The sequence below is a fragment of the Salvia miltiorrhiza genome, chromosome 5, assembly GCF_028751815.1.
Source record: "Salvia miltiorrhiza cultivar Shanhuang (shh) chromosome 5, IMPLAD_Smil_shh, whole genome shotgun sequence".
In the NCBI taxonomy this organism is placed as follows: domain Eukaryota; kingdom Viridiplantae; phylum Streptophyta; class Magnoliopsida; order Lamiales; family Lamiaceae; genus Salvia; species Salvia miltiorrhiza.
The window spans coordinates 6,731,838-6,749,697 of record NC_080391.1 but is presented as its reverse complement, the minus strand read 5'-3'; the positions used below and the strand labels follow the sequence as shown (position 1 = coordinate 6,749,697).

The following is a 17,860-nucleotide window of genomic DNA, read 5'->3' as shown; positions in this document are numbered from 1 at the left end:
CTAAACTTCAAACTAATGCTGAATTGAGTTTCAAAATTCGATCTGAAAACAGATTGTTTTGTAATTTATACACTCACAAACTATTCTAACAGAGAGTTGATATTGTGGTGAATGCGGTATGTTTCCTATTATACGGTTGTGTTATATACAGAAATGGAGCAGAGGGGTAGGTGTTAATCTACACAACCCGAACCCATGTTCCGCCGCACATTGGGCACCCATACGACCAGCGGCTGATCCACCATGTTTCTTTCTCGTTCTGATTGGAGGGAGTAGCAGAACCAGGTGAAGCAAAAGCACACGTTTGCCGCAAGCATCTTATGCACTGCATCAAAATTGAATATGTACATATTATGGAGCACATAAATAAAATATTTTACAAGTATGATACATGTTTATCTTAAATTAATCATAGGAAATAATGGAACTTTCATCAAGACAGCTTCTTGCATTTCAAAGGGAAAACAAAAGTCGCAGCTTCTTTGTAGTAACTGCAAATGAAGATATTAACACAAGAGGTTGAATTTAATGCTAAATGAGAAGAGCCTACCTTGTACCAAGTTCCTTCAAGCCCTGTTTTCCAGACGGCTGTTACAACATCTCTTCGGGATCCCATGATACCGTAGTAGGCGCCCAGGCCCACGGAGGTATTCAATCCAAAAGCTGCATCTCGTTCGGACATCCTACGCTTTCTTGGCCACAGGGTGTGAGTTCCATTGTAAGCATCAACATTATCAGATGAACTTGGGTCAGCCAAATTCACTGAGCTCTTATATTTAGTACCCTCATCTGATAGACTCGTACCAACTCGGTCTGACCAGGGTCCTCCAAACATATTCCTCTTGTGCCATTCTTCAGCCGGAGGATGGAGTTCCAACTCACGAAGAAGAAGACCTGCAGCATCTGCACCTCTAGGCCGGGGCATATTCTGCAGAAGAACATAAGTGGAAGGAATGAGATCATAATGTGCTCAGACTCCAACACCGCAGACAAAAAAATCCTATGAGAAGTTATCAACTCTACTACCCCAAACCTTTTTAATTTATTTATTTATAATTTTCTTACAATATATTAAAAATGTTATACTTAAATTAATATTAAAGAAATGAAATGAATGAATATTTTTGGTAGCATCTCCTATTCGCAAGGGATGGGGGCGTTACATCAACCAAGTATATAACTTCATCTACCATTATTGTACCTGCATATGAGGGCCAAGTGATGCTTCAACAACCTCTGGTAAAACTGTATAGTTTCCATCAATGTAGTGAAGGCGGACCTGGATGTTGCTGCTCCCAACCTGTGAAAGAGGCAGTTGATGTTGCAACCCTGATGTCCTTCGACAGAGATCCATAAGAATAAGAAAAAGGACTTTTACCTGCACGGAAATCATATAAACCAAAGATATAAGCAAAACAACTGAGGGTATCCAAAATGATGACAACAACATTGTCAATTTCCAAGTGCAATAGTAAATCGGTATTTTATAAAACAATATTACTTGCTTAGTTCTGGTAACGAACGTCCTTTTCCAAATGGTTGTTTTATTTTATCAAATAATGGAAATATTAAATACAAGAAGCAAGTAAAGGTTTAGAATAACAATTTCATGCTACTTGTATATTACATTAAGAAGTATATTCAAAAGATAATTGATCGTGTTAGTTGAAGCACACAAGAGAACCTAAGATTAGATTCGTAGTCTAAACAGGCTCAGGTGCATAAACATGATGAAACATAAGAACCTATATAAGTGTCATGTAAGGTATCAATGTTGAAATTAAGTAATTTTTTCTTTTTCCCTTCTTACAATACAGAAAAACAGCTCAAATAAGCATAAAACGAGTTTCTAATTCGTCTCGCTGTCTTGAATATGACCACTTTACCTCCTCAAATGTATATCCTTGACCAGCATTACCGGAACCTAATCTTGACCGGCTAGTCGGACCTTCTTCAGGTGCCTTCGCACCATTTCCTACCTGTCCAGTTCTTGGCTGTGTTTCTTCCGATCTGATAGCAGCTGATGCAGGTTTTGCAGTTATTGAGTTGGTTTCTTCTGATTTGCTCAACATACCAATCTGAGGCTTTTGGACCGATGAATCGTTATTTCTTTGCGCAGCTCCAATAAAGCGGGGAAGTTGTGTTCGTCGAAAGAAAAAACAAAATAGCAGAAGTTGGCATAATCGGTGAAGGAAATGGCAGTCTCCAATGAGCCTGACAGCTGGAGTTCCTGGAAATGTTCCCGTATTGATACTTATCGGCATAAAGGTTGAAGGGCCAGTTATGGGGTTTGGAGCTGCGCTTGGAACAGTATCATTCGTACTACTGATCTTTGCAATAGCGCCTTGTACCCAGGCTTGCATCTGAGTACTACCTGTGGAGCTTGTGGTTCCACCTTGTGGAGCTGAAGATGAAGTCCGCAAGGTTTTGCAAAGGTCAGGATAACATAAAAAAGGAGAAAGCCCACTTAATAAGCTTGAGCTGAGGGCAGTAAAATTCTTTTATCCAGACCAGAATCTTGTAACCATATCTGGGACTAACATTGTATACTCACCCTGAGTTGTTGCAGGAGCAGAAGTACTTTGGGTAGGGCTTGTCACCAAATTACGACTTCCTCCTGTACCTGAGGTAGCAGCATGACTTGCCAGTGTACGACAGAAGCTTGCGTAACGTCGCAAACGTGTAATGAAGTGTGAAGCCAGATCAAGGACCGCATCAACATAAGCCTGAATCATCACGCAGTAACTAAGGTTGGCACTATAAATGGAACTCCAAAGCATATAAATGTCGGTGCACATGCACAAAATGTTCTCTAAGAAGAAAGGTTTTATAAATGCAAAAGATATCAAAATATCAGGAAATAAGGCAACCCGAAAGAGACAAACCTGAATACTGAGAACAAGTGCTGGATCAACAGCCATTGCGTCAGCATCAATACTAGATAATGTCTCACCAGATGCTTGCCAAGGTTCTTGCACTAAAGCTGAAGGATTTATTAAAGCTGATTCAATTCCTTTACCGAGCATGTCCAGCAACAACCTTGCTTGCATGTCAAGGACCATGGCTCTAACCTCTTGAGCACTCGTACCTTCAAGCAGCCTACACTTTATTCTGTCCAAACTCTGCATTTTCCAGATAAATGTTATGAAAGTTCTGAAATCATGTCTCCAGATGTACGCTATGCCAAAAAGATTCTATCATACATTGCAAACTAGAAAATGAAAATGAGCATCAACTAACATACAGGTCCATACTGCTGCCTGTGTTGAGTTGAAGGAAGGGAGTGGAAATCAGCATCCAGTACAGCAATGACACTGTTCAGCGATACTGGAACATTAAGTTTACACCAATCAGCAAGAAGCAAAACCATAGTTGAACATAAAGTATCCGACACATATGCACTTCTTGTTTATTCACTCCAATTATTATTGTCCTATCCATATTAGTAGGAGAGTGAACAGCTATCAGCATCAATCTTTTTAGTAAATGAGGCCATAAGAGAACGCGAAGGGGGTGTTTACTTTAAGTGATAGCTTGATATATACAAAATAATAGAGGCTAATCATCACAAACTTTTAACGAATTGAACAACTTTGAGCTTGTTAGATCATGTAATCCTTTAAATACTCAATCCTATTTATTGTAAATCTAAGCTATCATCCAAAAGTAAAAGCCCCCTAAGAGGATGTTTGATTCAAATCCTTTAATGACAATGAAAATAGGTCTGATTGGTGGGACAAACACAATGGGAATCAATCTGATATTTCTTTCTCCTTTTTGTTTTGGTTTTTTGGAGATGAGTGCAGAATGACTTGTTTCAATTCCAGACCCATACACTAATAAGTTATCGAGCATGCCAACATTTGCAGCATCCTGCCACTGAGACATAATTACATGAGAATGGTTTTGTTCCCCTGTCAAGACTAATGTGCTACCGTATACCTGGACAGTATAACTTTACAACCTAAATAGAGGAATTAAGCCCTCTTACCAATGCCATCCTCTGCAGCACTTTGTGTACAGCCAACTGCATCCCACCAATCAACTCCGACCAAAAGACTCCACCAAAACCTACACGGAACTAAAAAGCTTCAGAGGCATTACATGCAGAATAACTAAACCAATTCACACTCAATATAATATAGGCAGACTCGAATTAAATCAGCATATGTAAGATTATGCTCAACGGAACAACCTTTGAACTATCTACTCAACGTACCTCTCAGCAATAGCTCGCTCCCACATTGCAGAGTTTGCTTTTGCTTGACTACTAGGAACAGGAGGAAGGACCCGTATAATTTTCAATATAGTACAATCCTTGCTACCATCATGCCAAACAGATGCTGAACAGCAACTGGTAGAAGAGAATGCAGGAGCAGCAATGGCAGAGCCAACATTAATCTGGTAGCTATCAACAACTGCGAAGTTTGCACCAGAGAAAACATGAACCCCACCTTGAAGAAAAGAAACAGCAATCTCACCGCCATGAGCAGAGTACACTATCCGAGCAAGTGTTCTTATATCACTAGGCAGATCAAAAGGATCAAAACTGACTCTTTTCTCAACACCAGATTCAAGAGTTCCACCACGGATTGGTGGTATGGCCACTCCTCCGGGACATTTAAATTCACTAGGTGCTGGAATGCATTTATTCACTTTACTCACCCAAACTGTTTGCTTAGGTGCCTGGCCACCAAAATTGGAGCTAGGATTCCCAAATATCTGATGGATCACAACATTCTCAACAGATGATTCCCAACGTTGAACTCTCCAGCCAGTGACTGAAGGACCTTCATCAGGGTCGTAGGGGGACATGTACTGTCCTGCACAGAGAGTCAAAGTCATTACATTTGGATAAACACACGTCCTGAAGGAATGTGTTCTCTTTCTATTGTGTTGCCAATGTTGAGGTGAGCCAGAGCACAGATCTTCCCATCCCCCAAAAAGGTCTTTATTGAAAGAATGAATGCATATGAATGAAGCTAATGAACAGATGTTACTGAAAGTTTGTGCGGATGTAACGAGCATAAAGCAGTCTAAATGTGGGCACACCAGCTGATGAAAATTTAAGCAAACATGTAAAGGTGAATAAAAAGATCAATGTGAGTCAATATAAAAGTAAATACCTTCAACTATCACAACAGAGATTACGGAACCACCACGTGTTGGATCAAAGGCAACAGCAGTGACACCAGAACCCCAAGTTGTTGTAGCTGCCGATTGAGCAGCAGCCTCAGGACTTACATATGCTGAGAAGTTGGAAACGGGAGAACAATGAAGTATTACCATATCACTGTAATCCTGTTCTGTCTTTTTCACGCCTTGTTTTGCTTCTAATAACAAATATTCCTGCCAGCTAAACAGATATGCAGCCAGTGGTGCAAAACCATCCCAAGAAGGAGGATTAAGTGAGGGGGGGACTTCATTGTTCACGCTTGTTTTTGGGATGACTTGGAAACCATTTCCAGGGCCGGGTGTAACTTCCCATACAACAACAGTTGACGGGTTTACTATGGGAACACCAGCCACATGCAATGCTCCAGAGTCTGTAACAATAGCATCAGCAGCCATGATTCCACTAGGTCCAGCTCCCAAAAGCCCTTTACTGGTGCAAAACCACTTGGAAGGAGCACCACTCTGATTGGGTGGCCATTGGGACCAATGTAGCTGAACAGAGCCCGAAGAGAAAACAGAGCAAACACAAAGAAAATTTGGCCAACCAGCTGTCACCAGATGCAAGGAAAATTGCTCAGATGTATTTCTAGAAACAAGACTGGTCAAGGAAGATATCTTATTCTTAACTACACTTGGATAATGGATTATAATAGACAGTACAAATCATGATGAGTATTCTCCAATTGCTGTTTTTTCTAACAAGAGTTCATTTTTCTGAAGCAATGGATATTGTCAGCAGAACAACTGGCACTAACTATCATTCTACCTGCTTAAGATTGCATTGCTTATATAAAATAGGGGAAACTTAATCTACATCAGGTTCTGAATATCCTCCATCATTTTCCTTACTGCTTGAAGCAGACCAAAGATTAAAGATTGAGAATAACTCATAAAGGAGCCCTTTTAGATAAGAATGCATAGGTTGTCTGAAAATTGTTACGAATATAATATCATCAGCTACTTTCAGTTAACTATAGAGTAAATTATGAACAAGCAAAGAAGAAGTATCTGAATATAAACATTTAACTATCTATATCCTGCAAAAAAGCCAAGATGAGAAAATGATGAACGAAAAAAAAAATTACAGAGCCATAAAACCCAAAGAAAACAACTTATTACGTAGAAGAAAGCATGCAAGAAAAGATGAACCTGGAGCATGTGGTTGCTGCGAAAGGAATTTCTCCTCAAATGTAGACTTTGTGGAACCACTGGATCTAGCTGAGAGCCTCCTATACTAATTTTGCAACAAACAAAGGTTAGCATGACAGTCATAATATATTTCCCTCATTTGCTCTCCACATGCAAGATGATCAAAGATCTACATACAGGAGAAGCTCCTGAGAGCCACTTCGTAACAACTGCAATATCCTGGCGCCACTCATATTCCAGCTGCCAGCAACTAGCTTCTTTTACAAGATTTGCAGGTCCCTGAAATCCAAACCAAAAGGATTGCAATGCAAATGAGGAGTCAGAAAATATATTCTTTCTCAGGAATCAGGATCTACGGGAGATGATAACTGCTCCAAGAAAAATGCATGGTCAGTCACAATCAAGTTCTACAACTGAGACAAAGGCCACTAATTTTCAAGCAGACTCAAGATCAGTATACCTGGGAAGGCTGAGTCCAAATGGTTATCCGGCCATGGAAATTAGCTATGAGCAGTGCACGGGGACATGAAGTAGGCGACCACTCAATGAATTGAACAGAGTCCCGAGGCGAATCTGTCAACCAAAAAGGATCAACCAACAATCTAGTTGGAATACAATGTAATAGCATCCGTTTCAAATAAGCAGTAGGATACCAATTTGTCTCAATAACAGCAATGTCTAAGTCATCTTGAAACTCTCACTATTATAAAGATGAATAATACCCAGAAACTATATATATATATATATATATATGGAGAAGATCAGATGAGAATGGGCAAATGTGGTGAGAATGGAGAATGATTGCATAAGCCAGCATATATGTTGCATAAAATGCTTGTAATTTGCATAAGCTGCTTGAAATGACTGTATAACGAAATTCTATTAATTAGATAAAATTTTCGCTCCCTCCAGGATTCGAACCAGGGTAAAAAATTTATGCAGTATTATACTGCAGCTTATGCAACACTATATACTAGCTTATGCAATCATTCTCATTTCTCACGAAAGATAGCATTCTCAGTATAACTCATCCCTATATATATGTATATATAAAAGAATGAAATATCATATTGATGCAAAATGAAGATGATTTTCTTCACTATATATCAAAATTATAATGAAAATGCCAAGTCGGAGACAATACCTGCAATGACATTAAAAACTGTACATTCAGTAGGTCGCTCTGGTATGACTATATGTATAGGGATCCAAAATGGAGGATTGGCAGTTGAACTACAACGAAAAATATAATGAATAATTGGTCAGCACAAAGCATACACAGTTCCAACCATCAGCAGTTACAAACTCATCAACATTGTGGGTCATATTATATAGTCTAGAAGTATATATAGAACAGAGAACAGACATTTGCACAAAATTGAGAGAGGAAGCACATACTTAATGCGTTACTAGGAAAATGAGCAACACATTCTGGATAGACAATATTGTTCAGTAGATGTTTACACTAGCCATAAAAAGTGCAAGATCAATATAATACTGACTATACAAAATGATTGCGACCAACTACAATAATACTGAATAAGATCTGGAACACATAGAGAGAAGCATTTGCTAACAAACAAACATAAAAAAAGGGTGGATGGCTCCTAATTTTCTGGAACTTGAATCATCACTGGTAAAACTGCCAAAGAGCGGGGGGGCACCACTCCACAAAGCTCCATATTGTCAATTTTAGTAGATACACAGAAAACAAAATAAAGTAAGATCCAAGTGTCTTTTCTATACATGGCATGCTCAATTATATCAATCCAGAATATAGAAAATATAAAACAACTGACAATTCGATTAACTGGTGGGTGAAGAACTTCAAGAAAGTACTGCATTGAATACTTATGTGATGCAACTGAGATGCACAAAAAGGCAGTGCAAAAATAACAATTTATGCTATAACCTCGGAATTCTTGCACAGGTTTCTGATGCACAGGCAATGCAATTCAACTTCCCACACCAAGCAACAGCACTGCAAGATAACCAACACAAATATCAAATAAGACAGAGAACCTGCAAAGTATAAGATTTAGCACAAAAGAAGAAAATACATTACTAAGATACAAAAAGTTTTAGGAAAAGGAAAAAAAGGAGGAAGGAAAAAATATGAATAGCTGACATAAGATAGTTCACATAGCGTAATATATGTATTGTGTAAATTTAAAGACATAAAAACTGTAATCCAGTCAGGGTAAACTTCCAGCCAACACAGACAATGAACTGCTGCTCAGTTGGTAAGACGCTTCCCCTATAACCATTAGGCAGGGGGTTCGAATCATGAAGGGGGGGAAAATGGGGAACCATTATCTATCCTCTTTTGAGAGAGAGAGAGAAGCTTCCAGCCAACACAAGCAAACAAATACCAAACACGCTTTAATTCATATACAAGGCAACTGAGCAAAAATCAATCCACTCGTTAAAACTCAATAACACCTGAAGTTGTATGGAAGTAATTGATATATTTCTCCCTTTCAATATTTTCCAATGGTTGAAATTTGTTGAGCACATGAATTTGACATATGAAGATTATACAATCCACAAAAAATGACTCGATCAAATGCCAACAATAACTAGGAACGCATGTCAACCAGATATTTCTTAAGCAGAGTGCTGCAATTGTAAAACCATAGAATGCATAGTAGAACACTATGGTTGTAAACCATAAAAGTTGCATGATTAACACTTAACTTAATTAGATAAAACATCTGACAATTTAAAATCAGTTGAGCAATAATAGTGCAATTGTATGTATCATACTAGCTAATGAAGGTCCATGAACATCTTTGGTCTTTGTTATAACTATCCATAACTTCAGTTTCTACACATTACCAACCAAACTAGTTGCAAACTTTTGTGTAATAAAAGTAACCTCAACCATACGGTCCATACCAGTCCATCCAGACGAAAAATGCTTGCAAAATCCCCAAAAGCCCAACAAGGCTAACTAACACTGACTGAGAAAAGTAACAACCTCAATCTTCCTATCTCCCCACGGTAATTTTCCAAAATCAATCTCGAAAACACACCTAAATGTTCGGCAGAGCTCGGGAACGCTCATCTTATGCAGCAAATTCGACTTGGGTTGCTTAAGCTTGATGTGAAAAACGGTGGCTGGGGTGCCGGAATCCTCATCCATGGAATCTTCAGTCGAGTTCGCAGCCGCAGCTGCAGCAGAATCCTTGTCCGTCATCACCACGTCCTCCTCCCCAGCAGCGGCGTCGTCTGCTTTATCGGAAGAAGCAGATCCAGGAGAAGACGGTTCGAGCTCGGATTCCTTAGCGGCAGTGGGTGCTGATGGTGGAAGTGGGTCCGGTGGGGGTTGCTTCGAATTGGTGGTGTTGGTGATGTTATTCATTTAGAAAGAACAGCAATTGACCAAAAACCCTAATATATATATAATTGAAATATGTGGAGAGAGAGAGAGAGAGTGTGGAGAGGTGAGAAAGTCGCAATTGAAGGCGACAGGAATGACTGTAGTGAGTGAGAGGGAAAGGAGCGGAAGGGATGATTGGATTTGGGGGTTAGGGTTGTTTTTTGAAGACAAGTGAGCAGACTCCAGGTGTGTGTGTTTCTTGCTGTTTGCGCTCTTTCTCTTTCGCTTTTTGCTTTGCTGCTTCTTCCGTTAAGTCTGTTGTCCACTTCTGCCTTACGCTTCTTCTTAATATCTTTAAATATAAACGATTATAATAGAATTCATGTCGTTATTTTTATGTTGCCAAAAAAAAAAAAAATAATAATTGTATATGTCATGATTGCATAAGATCAAATATTTATATTCTCAAAAAAAAGATCAAATATTTACAATACATATATTATAAAATTTTGATAAAGTATTACTCCATTCATCCCAACAATGTATTATAGAATTCATGGCGTTATTTTTATGTTGCCAAAAAAAAGAAATTGTATATGTCATGATTGCATAAGATCAAATATTTATATTCTCAAAAAAATATCAAATATTTACAATACATATATTATAAAATTTTGATAAAGTATTACTCCATTCATCCCAACAACGTTGAATCGTATTCTTTTTTGGGTCGTCCGTCTAAATGAAGCTGAGTCGTTTTTCTTTTTAACAAAAATTTAAAGCTTTAATTAATAAAACTAATGACATCCCTTATTTTTGTTAACTAACCCAATTAATAAATGATTTTTTTTCAAATAATTAAATAAATTATTTTCATAATTAATAACTACTAAGTTATAAATAAGTAATTAATTTCAAAATTTCAAAGAAATTAATTATAAATAATAAATAAACAAATAATCTTAAAAATAAAAATAAATTTCAAATTAATTAATTTAACTTTTTGATTTAATAAAATTTAAAAAGCACTACTATTAATTATATAGATAATCACTTAACCACAAATCTAGAAACACGCTTAAACAACTAAATACCATCTTCTTAATTATCGTGTCTAAAAGAGACGCCTCAACTTCGCCGGGATGGAGGGAGTAGTAGTATTATCCAAGGGACGCCCTATAAATGAATGTTTCTCAACCAATTTATATTCCTTCTGCTCATGGACGGATTCGTGAGTTTGAATTTTGAAAATAAAAGTTCGTCTAGCAACAAATTTTTTTATTTAAATGAAATTACGAATTTATAACACGTGGAGTATATTTTATAGTATTTCACTAAGTGTGTATAATTTTTTTTTTGATAAATTTATCATGAGAAACTAAGGCATAATAAAATATTTTCTTTTTAAATCTTCTCTTTCTTTTATTTTTTTTTTCACTTTAAAGAATAATAATATTATCATACAAAAATTTGAATGAATAATATTATCAGAAACAAAAACACGCAAGTTTGTACATGAGACAGCAAAAAGTGTCTCGTTCTATTGTACAATATTTTTATTTTCTCTAATAACACAAACAAACAATTTCAACTCGTGTGTGGTCCGTGTGGATGCTTTGAAAATGGCTAAAATAACAAAATGGACGAGACACGATTATGAAGTCTATATAAGAGTTAGACTATATTTACATAACACAAAATTGTCATATAAAAATCGTTTCCAAAATAAGAAGACCTTTATAATTTTGAAGTGTTACACTATAATCGAAATTCAGGCGAATTAGCTAGTTGCTAGTTTGCTACACGGGATTTTGTAAGATGGGAAGGAAACACTAGCATTGTTATAATGTCTATTTTTTTTTTAAAAAAAAAAGTAGTAATAGTTAAATTTAAACATTGTGTTACAATGGACTCAAATTTTAGGCATTTAACGGCTTGTATTGATCACTCTAGCACTAGTTCAACATGCGCACACTTTAATGAGTATTTATTTTTTTCTCATTAGTTGATGTTTTAAGAAGATATTTTATGCGAAAGACTATTATGGATTAATCTTTTGACAATTAGCATTATTTCTGCAGTTAGCTAATATTAGGCTGATCAAGTCCATATTGTAGAGGTTTCTGAAGCTGGCATTTAGATGGACCCATCTCATCGCTAACATGGGCCTGTTCCATAAAATCCATCATAGTCCATTGTTCTTTTTTGTGATAATAGTATTTTACAAATGAAACTTTTTTACAAATCAAAAAGGGGAATAGGGAATTGTAAAAGTCAAAGCACGTTTCCGCCAGCGCGACATTACTTTGGAAATGGACCTCAGAATAATTTCCACTTATTTAATTAGGATAAGTGTTATATTAAATTCCAAATTATACTAGTTTTATCAAAAATATTTTGAATTATAAGAAATATTTTTAGAAAACTCAAATTGTTAGATTTGTATTAAAAATGTCCCGCCTTCATTTTCCAATCTTAATAATCATGACGTGGCTCGTCGAGTGCCACCGTATAATTTACTTATTTAAATAACTGACAACAAAACGACGTCGATTTGTGCCATAACATTGAAAAAACAACGTCGTTTGTAACACGTTAGGTGATTTAAATCGCGTTGAATGTCAATTTATCCAATGCCGACTTAATTTTTTAAATAATATGGCATAGAATAACGTAGTTTTGTGTCATATCATTTACAAAAATAAAATACGTCATGATTCTGGGAACCATAATGGACGCGAGACATATATAATACAAACCTACTAGTAGTTTGAGATTTTTCAAAATATTTCTTATAGTTCAAGACATTTTTTATAAAAATGGGTAGAATTTGGGGTTATTTACCCTATTAATTATGAACAACTTTATCTTCAAGTGGGCTAATTGAATTAGTATTTGTTAGAGCATCCACATCCATAAAGCCCCTCTGAGGGCTCTAAAACAATGGACCCCGCTTAATAGCTCCTCCTCCACATTTGGAGCTCTAAAATTGGCTCAAAATTTTCATTTATCGTTTCTCAAATTTAAATGCATTTCACAGTCATTTCTCAAAGTTAATTCCATTTTGAAATTCAAATATTACAATAATTAAAAAGAAACTACAATAACTAAATCTAAATTTAAATTAAAAAAAAAAAAATAGTTCCATCGTCAATGTTTTTTAACTCCTCAATGAGTCTCTTGTGCAAGGTCAATTCCTCTGTATCCATCTTTGATTTGTCCGCTTCAAGAATTTGGAGGTCGGCAAGTTCGTGTTGAATCTAACTGAAATCTTCGATGGAGTTTGCAATTCTATACACTGTCGCGTAATATTTTCCCTTTTCTCCTTGTGTCGAGGACTCCACATTTTTGTCTTTCCTCTTATCTTGGCCCATCGGAGAAGAAGTTGGGAAATGAATTTGGTTGTTGCTCTATCAATTATTGAAGTCACGTTCTTTTTTTTTTTTTGAAGAAAATAGGTGAAGAAGGTGTAAAGTAATGAAGAATGAGAAGAAATTAAGAGGAAATGTATGAATTGTGATGTAAAATTTGACAATATAAGAGTGGTGTATATGGGCAAATAAAAGAAATAAAAAAGGAAAAAAAAAAAAGTAGAGAAAGAAAAAGAGAGTCATTACAGCAACGGTTGCTTAAGTAGAAAAAAATAAAAAAAAATTGACAAAATAGTTGTTAAACATTTGATTTCGACTTTTTTTTTTATATATATAGGCATATGTATAGCATGCGCCATTTAATAATCGATAAGAGCTCGGCGTGGTGGAGAGAGTCAATGATCGAGCCATGGGGTGCGGCATCCCCGCACGGCGCCAAGGAGCTCGAGTCGAGGCGGATGTAAGCTACGATTGCTCTTAGCTACGATCAAATATTTATAATTAAATGATATTTTAACCATATAAACATTGGCACTTGAATTTACATTAAATATATTTACCGAGAAAATGTCTCTTACATTATATAAATACTACTTTATTCTTTAAATCTAACGTACAACTATATTTTTGGTGTATATATCGACACTCATTAATTCGAAACTTTGATTTGAGATAGAAATGGCATTCTTAGAACGTTGAAATACTACTTCCAAAAAAAAAATACTAGTAAAACGTAAAAATACCTGGGGAGTTCATTCTCATTATTTAATTAATATTCTCCTGAAATTAATAAGAAAGAGCAGTGTTTTTCCGCCTAGAAGAAAGATAAAAGTCAGCGGTGAAAAATGAAAATCGACGATTTTTGATTTCCAATAAAGATATGATATTCAGCAACAATAGTGGGCGGCGGCGGAGTTTAATTCGAAAAGGTTGTGAGTCAACCTATGACAGACAGACACGAGACAACTAACATTTATTACAACTTCAATTAACTATTAAGCTAATATCCATATGATATGAGAATGAGACGATATAAATTTTTTAATTTCGAATTAATATGCTAGTAACATGTCATGCTAAGTTGGTGGGTGATTCATCAGGAAACAAAATAATTAAGTGATATGTTTCATTGTTTTTTAATAAGTTAATAATATTCAGTTCTCAATCATCTACTTCCCATTTTTTCTAAATAAAAATGAATGAATATAACAAAATTGTAATGAAATTCAATTCACCAATTCAAATTGTCTGGTCTAAGCTGCACTTGCAAACTCATGGTAAATTGTGTTTTGTCTCCCCTTTTTTCAAAGAAACTAGTATTTAGTCCTAAAAATTACATATAATTAATTAAATTCAAGGAGATGGCTATATTTTGAAAAACTAGTATTAATAAGTTTTTCATCCACAAGAAGATGGTTATATTTCGAGAGCTAAAAAACTCAACTATTTATAGAGTTAAAGTTTGCCTCATAATTAATTATGGACAAAAAGATAATTACATTATTAAATTAGAAAAATGATTCCGACCAATAATTAAATAATGCAAAAATTCAAACTTAAATTTTAGATTAATTTAAACAAATATGAAAATATTATATGGAACAATAAATAAAGGTAAACTTGAATAATTATATATAATTTTTATTTTTCAAATAGTATTAATTATATATTTTTTTAATATGTATGAAAAAAGCAAAGTGCACTTCTACAGTTCTACTAAAGTGAAATGGATGGAATATTATTTATGCACGAGAAGTACTATAAATAAGTAATTTTTTTTCTGTTTTAATTCAAAAAAAATGAAATAAAACAAAACCATCTGAGATATGTGTTCCGCGCGTACAAATCAAACGGTCGAGTTAGGTATATCGAACGAGTTATACCCGAGTTAGGTATATCGAATGCCTGAAAACATTGACTTTTATTTGGTATATCGAATGCCTGAAAACATTAACTTTTATTTTGTTTTCTGTAAATTAAAAATCAACAAAACTATAATTATTCAGTTATTGATGTTCAAGAAAAACTAAAATATTCAGTTTTAAATTGAACAGACCAACATAAAATTGAATGAGATCTGTACTGTTATTTTGAAACATGAATTTGGAACCTCGGAAATTTCACTACTCCGATCCTTTTTGTCTTTTAAACTTTAGAGGATGTTTAGCTTATTAGCTTGTGAGATGTTTCAAAAATGTATAAGATATAGTATTATTTTTTTTAAGAGCTTATAAGTATGAGTGAACAAAATCCGATTAAATTCAAAAAGTCGAATCGAACTTAACCGAAATACTAATTCGATTCGGCTAATTTGATTTTGAATTTTGAAATTTTTTATTTTTCAGTTTGGTTATGATTTTTAGCAAAAAATATTTGGTTAATCAAAAATCGAATCGAAATAATAATTAATTTAATAATTTATACTGTAGTATTTTAAAAATTAAAATGAGTATTATTATATTCAACAAAATAATCAATAAATATTCTGAATTTATACTCTTAAGATGTTTTGAAATTTTGGATTATTATTTTTTGCTTATTTCGAATCTTGAATATTGAATGTTAATTAGTTATTTAAAATTTAGAAAATATATTGTGTATTTGTTTCGGTTATTTGGTTTTAACCGAAACCGAACCGGAATATTTCGGTTCGATTTTGTTCGATTTTAGGCATGTGCGGTTAGGATTTGGTTATTAATTATATAATTCGATTTTTGCTATTCAGTTCGGTTCGATGACCGAACAACTGAATGCTCATCCCTATTTATAAGTTGTCAAAGTGTTTGAACAATTGAGATTATAAGCTAGGGATATAATTTTTTTTTGTTAGAGAGAGAAAATATTTATTAGAGGGAGAAAATTGAAAAAAATGAACTTGAAATGATATATGATGAAAATAACAAATTATAATTGGATAATATTTGTAAATGATTGTTGCATATAAGATTATGAAAAAAAAAGGTCGGGATAGACGAACTTATTTTTTGGGGAGCTAATAAGAGCATCCACATTGGTTGAATCGATCCTTAACTTATCCATGCTTCGGGACCACTTATGAGTCAAGGCCTGCATTGACTTGACTCTATAGAATTAGTTTGGATTTGTGGCTTTTTCATTTAATTTACATGACGCCAATTTAAATGTCAAATTTAAATAACACAATTCTTAAAAAGATAAAAATTGAAAGACACAATTCTTAAAATGAAAACTTCATTAATTTGAAAATGTGAAAGTTAAAATTACATAAAATTAAAATTGCATAAATTAAAATTCCTACATTAATTTTCGCCCATCTGTCTCGCTAGAATCGCGGCCACCCTGTTGTTGATGGAATTCTAGTCGCTCGGGTGTCATCCTTGACGTATCTATGAACATAATACGATCGTCATGAATTTCTCGGTTGAGGCGATTCTTCATCTCGTATCCCTCGGTGATTCTTTCGAGACCCTATGCGTCTCAGCCATGAACTCCACATACTTGGGAGAAGGGAGTGAGCCTTCCGACGCCTTGCCCTTCGCCTTCATCTTCACCTTCACCGCTTTGTTACCTATTGGTTGGGAAGACATTAATATTTCTTCGCCCGAGGCCGAGGTAGCAAAATCACCACTCTTTGACGTCTTTGTCCTCTTGGAGGAAAGAATGTCTCCTTCGAGGTACAATGACTTGAACTTCCGGTTCGTCCGAAGAATCCTCCACGCGTTCCACCACTTGAATGGAACCCACTTGTTGCACAATGTGTATAGGCTTATAGTGTTTGCGCCTTTTCCTAGATCATGTTGCCAGAGTTGTAACACCCCGATAATTTAGATTTATTTTATAAGTTTAATTAATAGTATTTTCTTGTATAGCTTTTTTTTTTTTTGATAATTACATGATACATATAGGTATGCACCATTAATTTTATCTAGACTATTATTATTATTATTATTATTATTATTATTATTATTATTATTATTATTATTATTATTATTTCCTATTAGAACTAGAACTCTTTAAAAACTAGTATAAATAGAGGTACAATTATTAGGTTAAGGGAGACATTCACACAATTCTATACGCAGTCAAATATTTTCCTATTGATTCCTCGGTTTCGAATTTTTTTAAGGCTTAAGCTATCATCCACTTCTTTCTTTCAGGGCCGGTCCTGACAAAACTGAGGCCCTGGGCGAAATTAAAAAATGGGGCCCTAATATAATATCATACTACCACTACAAAAAAATGTATAATTTGCGACCAAAATTATCGGCGGCCCACCGACGATGGAGGGGACGACCGTGTTTTTCAAAATAGCGGCGAAAATACCAGTGGCAAGGATGCCTCCGGTGATCACCGACAGCGCTGCCGCCGATATTGTTAATATTAATTAATTTATATACTTAAATATATTACCGGCGGTGAGGTGCAACTAGCATTTGCATTTTAAATTGAACTTTAACTTTTAAATGCAACTAGCATTTGCATCTCGTGCAATGCACTGAAAATATTTTTTGTTTTTACTATTTGTATAAAATTAATACTAATTTAATTATTATACTTATAAATATAATAAAAAATTAAATTTAATTGAATATATTTGAATTGAATCTTAAAAAAATAAAAAAGAATTCACAATTATAAAATTTGATATTAAAAACAAAAATAAAAAAATAAGTTAAAAAATTTAAAAATAAAATACTCGTAATTTAAAAGAAATAAAAATATATTTATTTAAAAAGATGAGAGAGGAGAGAGAAATTTATAAAACTTTAATATTTAAACATGCATAAATTTTACATTTTAAATCAAATATTTTCATAAAATATAGTATCATATTAAAGCTCTTATCATGATCTTTAATTTGATA

At 34.6% G+C, this 17,860-nt stretch overlaps 1 protein-coding gene across 3 annotated transcripts; it reads right to left on the bottom strand.

Annotated features, from left to right (window-relative positions):
* Position 1: 1 nt before the first annotated feature.
* Positions 2-9,970, bottom strand: LOC130985566 (mediator of RNA polymerase II transcription subunit 16). Of its 3 annotated transcripts, none has more exons than XM_057908603.1 (16): positions 9,360-9,970; positions 8,237-8,305; positions 7,469-7,557; positions 6,785-6,897; positions 6,502-6,603; positions 6,325-6,409; positions 5,127-5,723; positions 4,220-4,823; positions 3,992-4,071; positions 3,245-3,327; positions 2,886-3,122; positions 2,555-2,726; positions 1,887-2,404; positions 1,202-1,378; positions 551-928; positions 2-325 (listed from the first exon to the last, which is right to left on the bottom strand). In XM_057908603.1, the coding sequence occupies exons 1-16, from the start codon at positions 9,686-9,688 to the stop codon at positions 179-181; spliced, it is 3,780 nt and encodes a 1,259-aa protein (XP_057764586.1). In that variant the 5' UTR covers positions 9,689-9,970; the 3' UTR covers positions 2-178. The 3 variants fall into 3 exon arrangements, with proteins under 3 accessions (XP_057764586.1, XP_057764587.1, XP_057764588.1); XM_057908604.1 differs by having other exon boundaries at positions 9,223-9,930; XM_057908605.1 differs by lacking the exons at positions 7,469-7,557; positions 8,237-8,305; positions 9,360-9,970 and having other exon boundaries at positions 6,325-6,404.
* Positions 9,971-17,860: the final 7,890 nt, after the last annotated feature.

Excerpts from the sequence above, each read along its gene's own strand:
- LOC130985566 (XM_057908603.1), bottom strand. The coding sequence starts at position 9,688 with ATGAATAACATCACCAACACCACCAATTCGAAGCAACCCCCACCGGAC. Across the intron at positions 3,328-3,991 it reads TGCTGCAGAGGATGGCATTG|TATCGCTGAACAGTGTCATT; the intron begins GTAAGAGGGCTT and ends TTAATGTTCCAG. Across the intron at positions 1,379-1,886 it reads AAGGATATACATTTGAGGAG|GTAAAAGTCCTTTTTCTTAT; the intron begins GTAAAGTGGTCA and ends ATTTCCGTGCAG.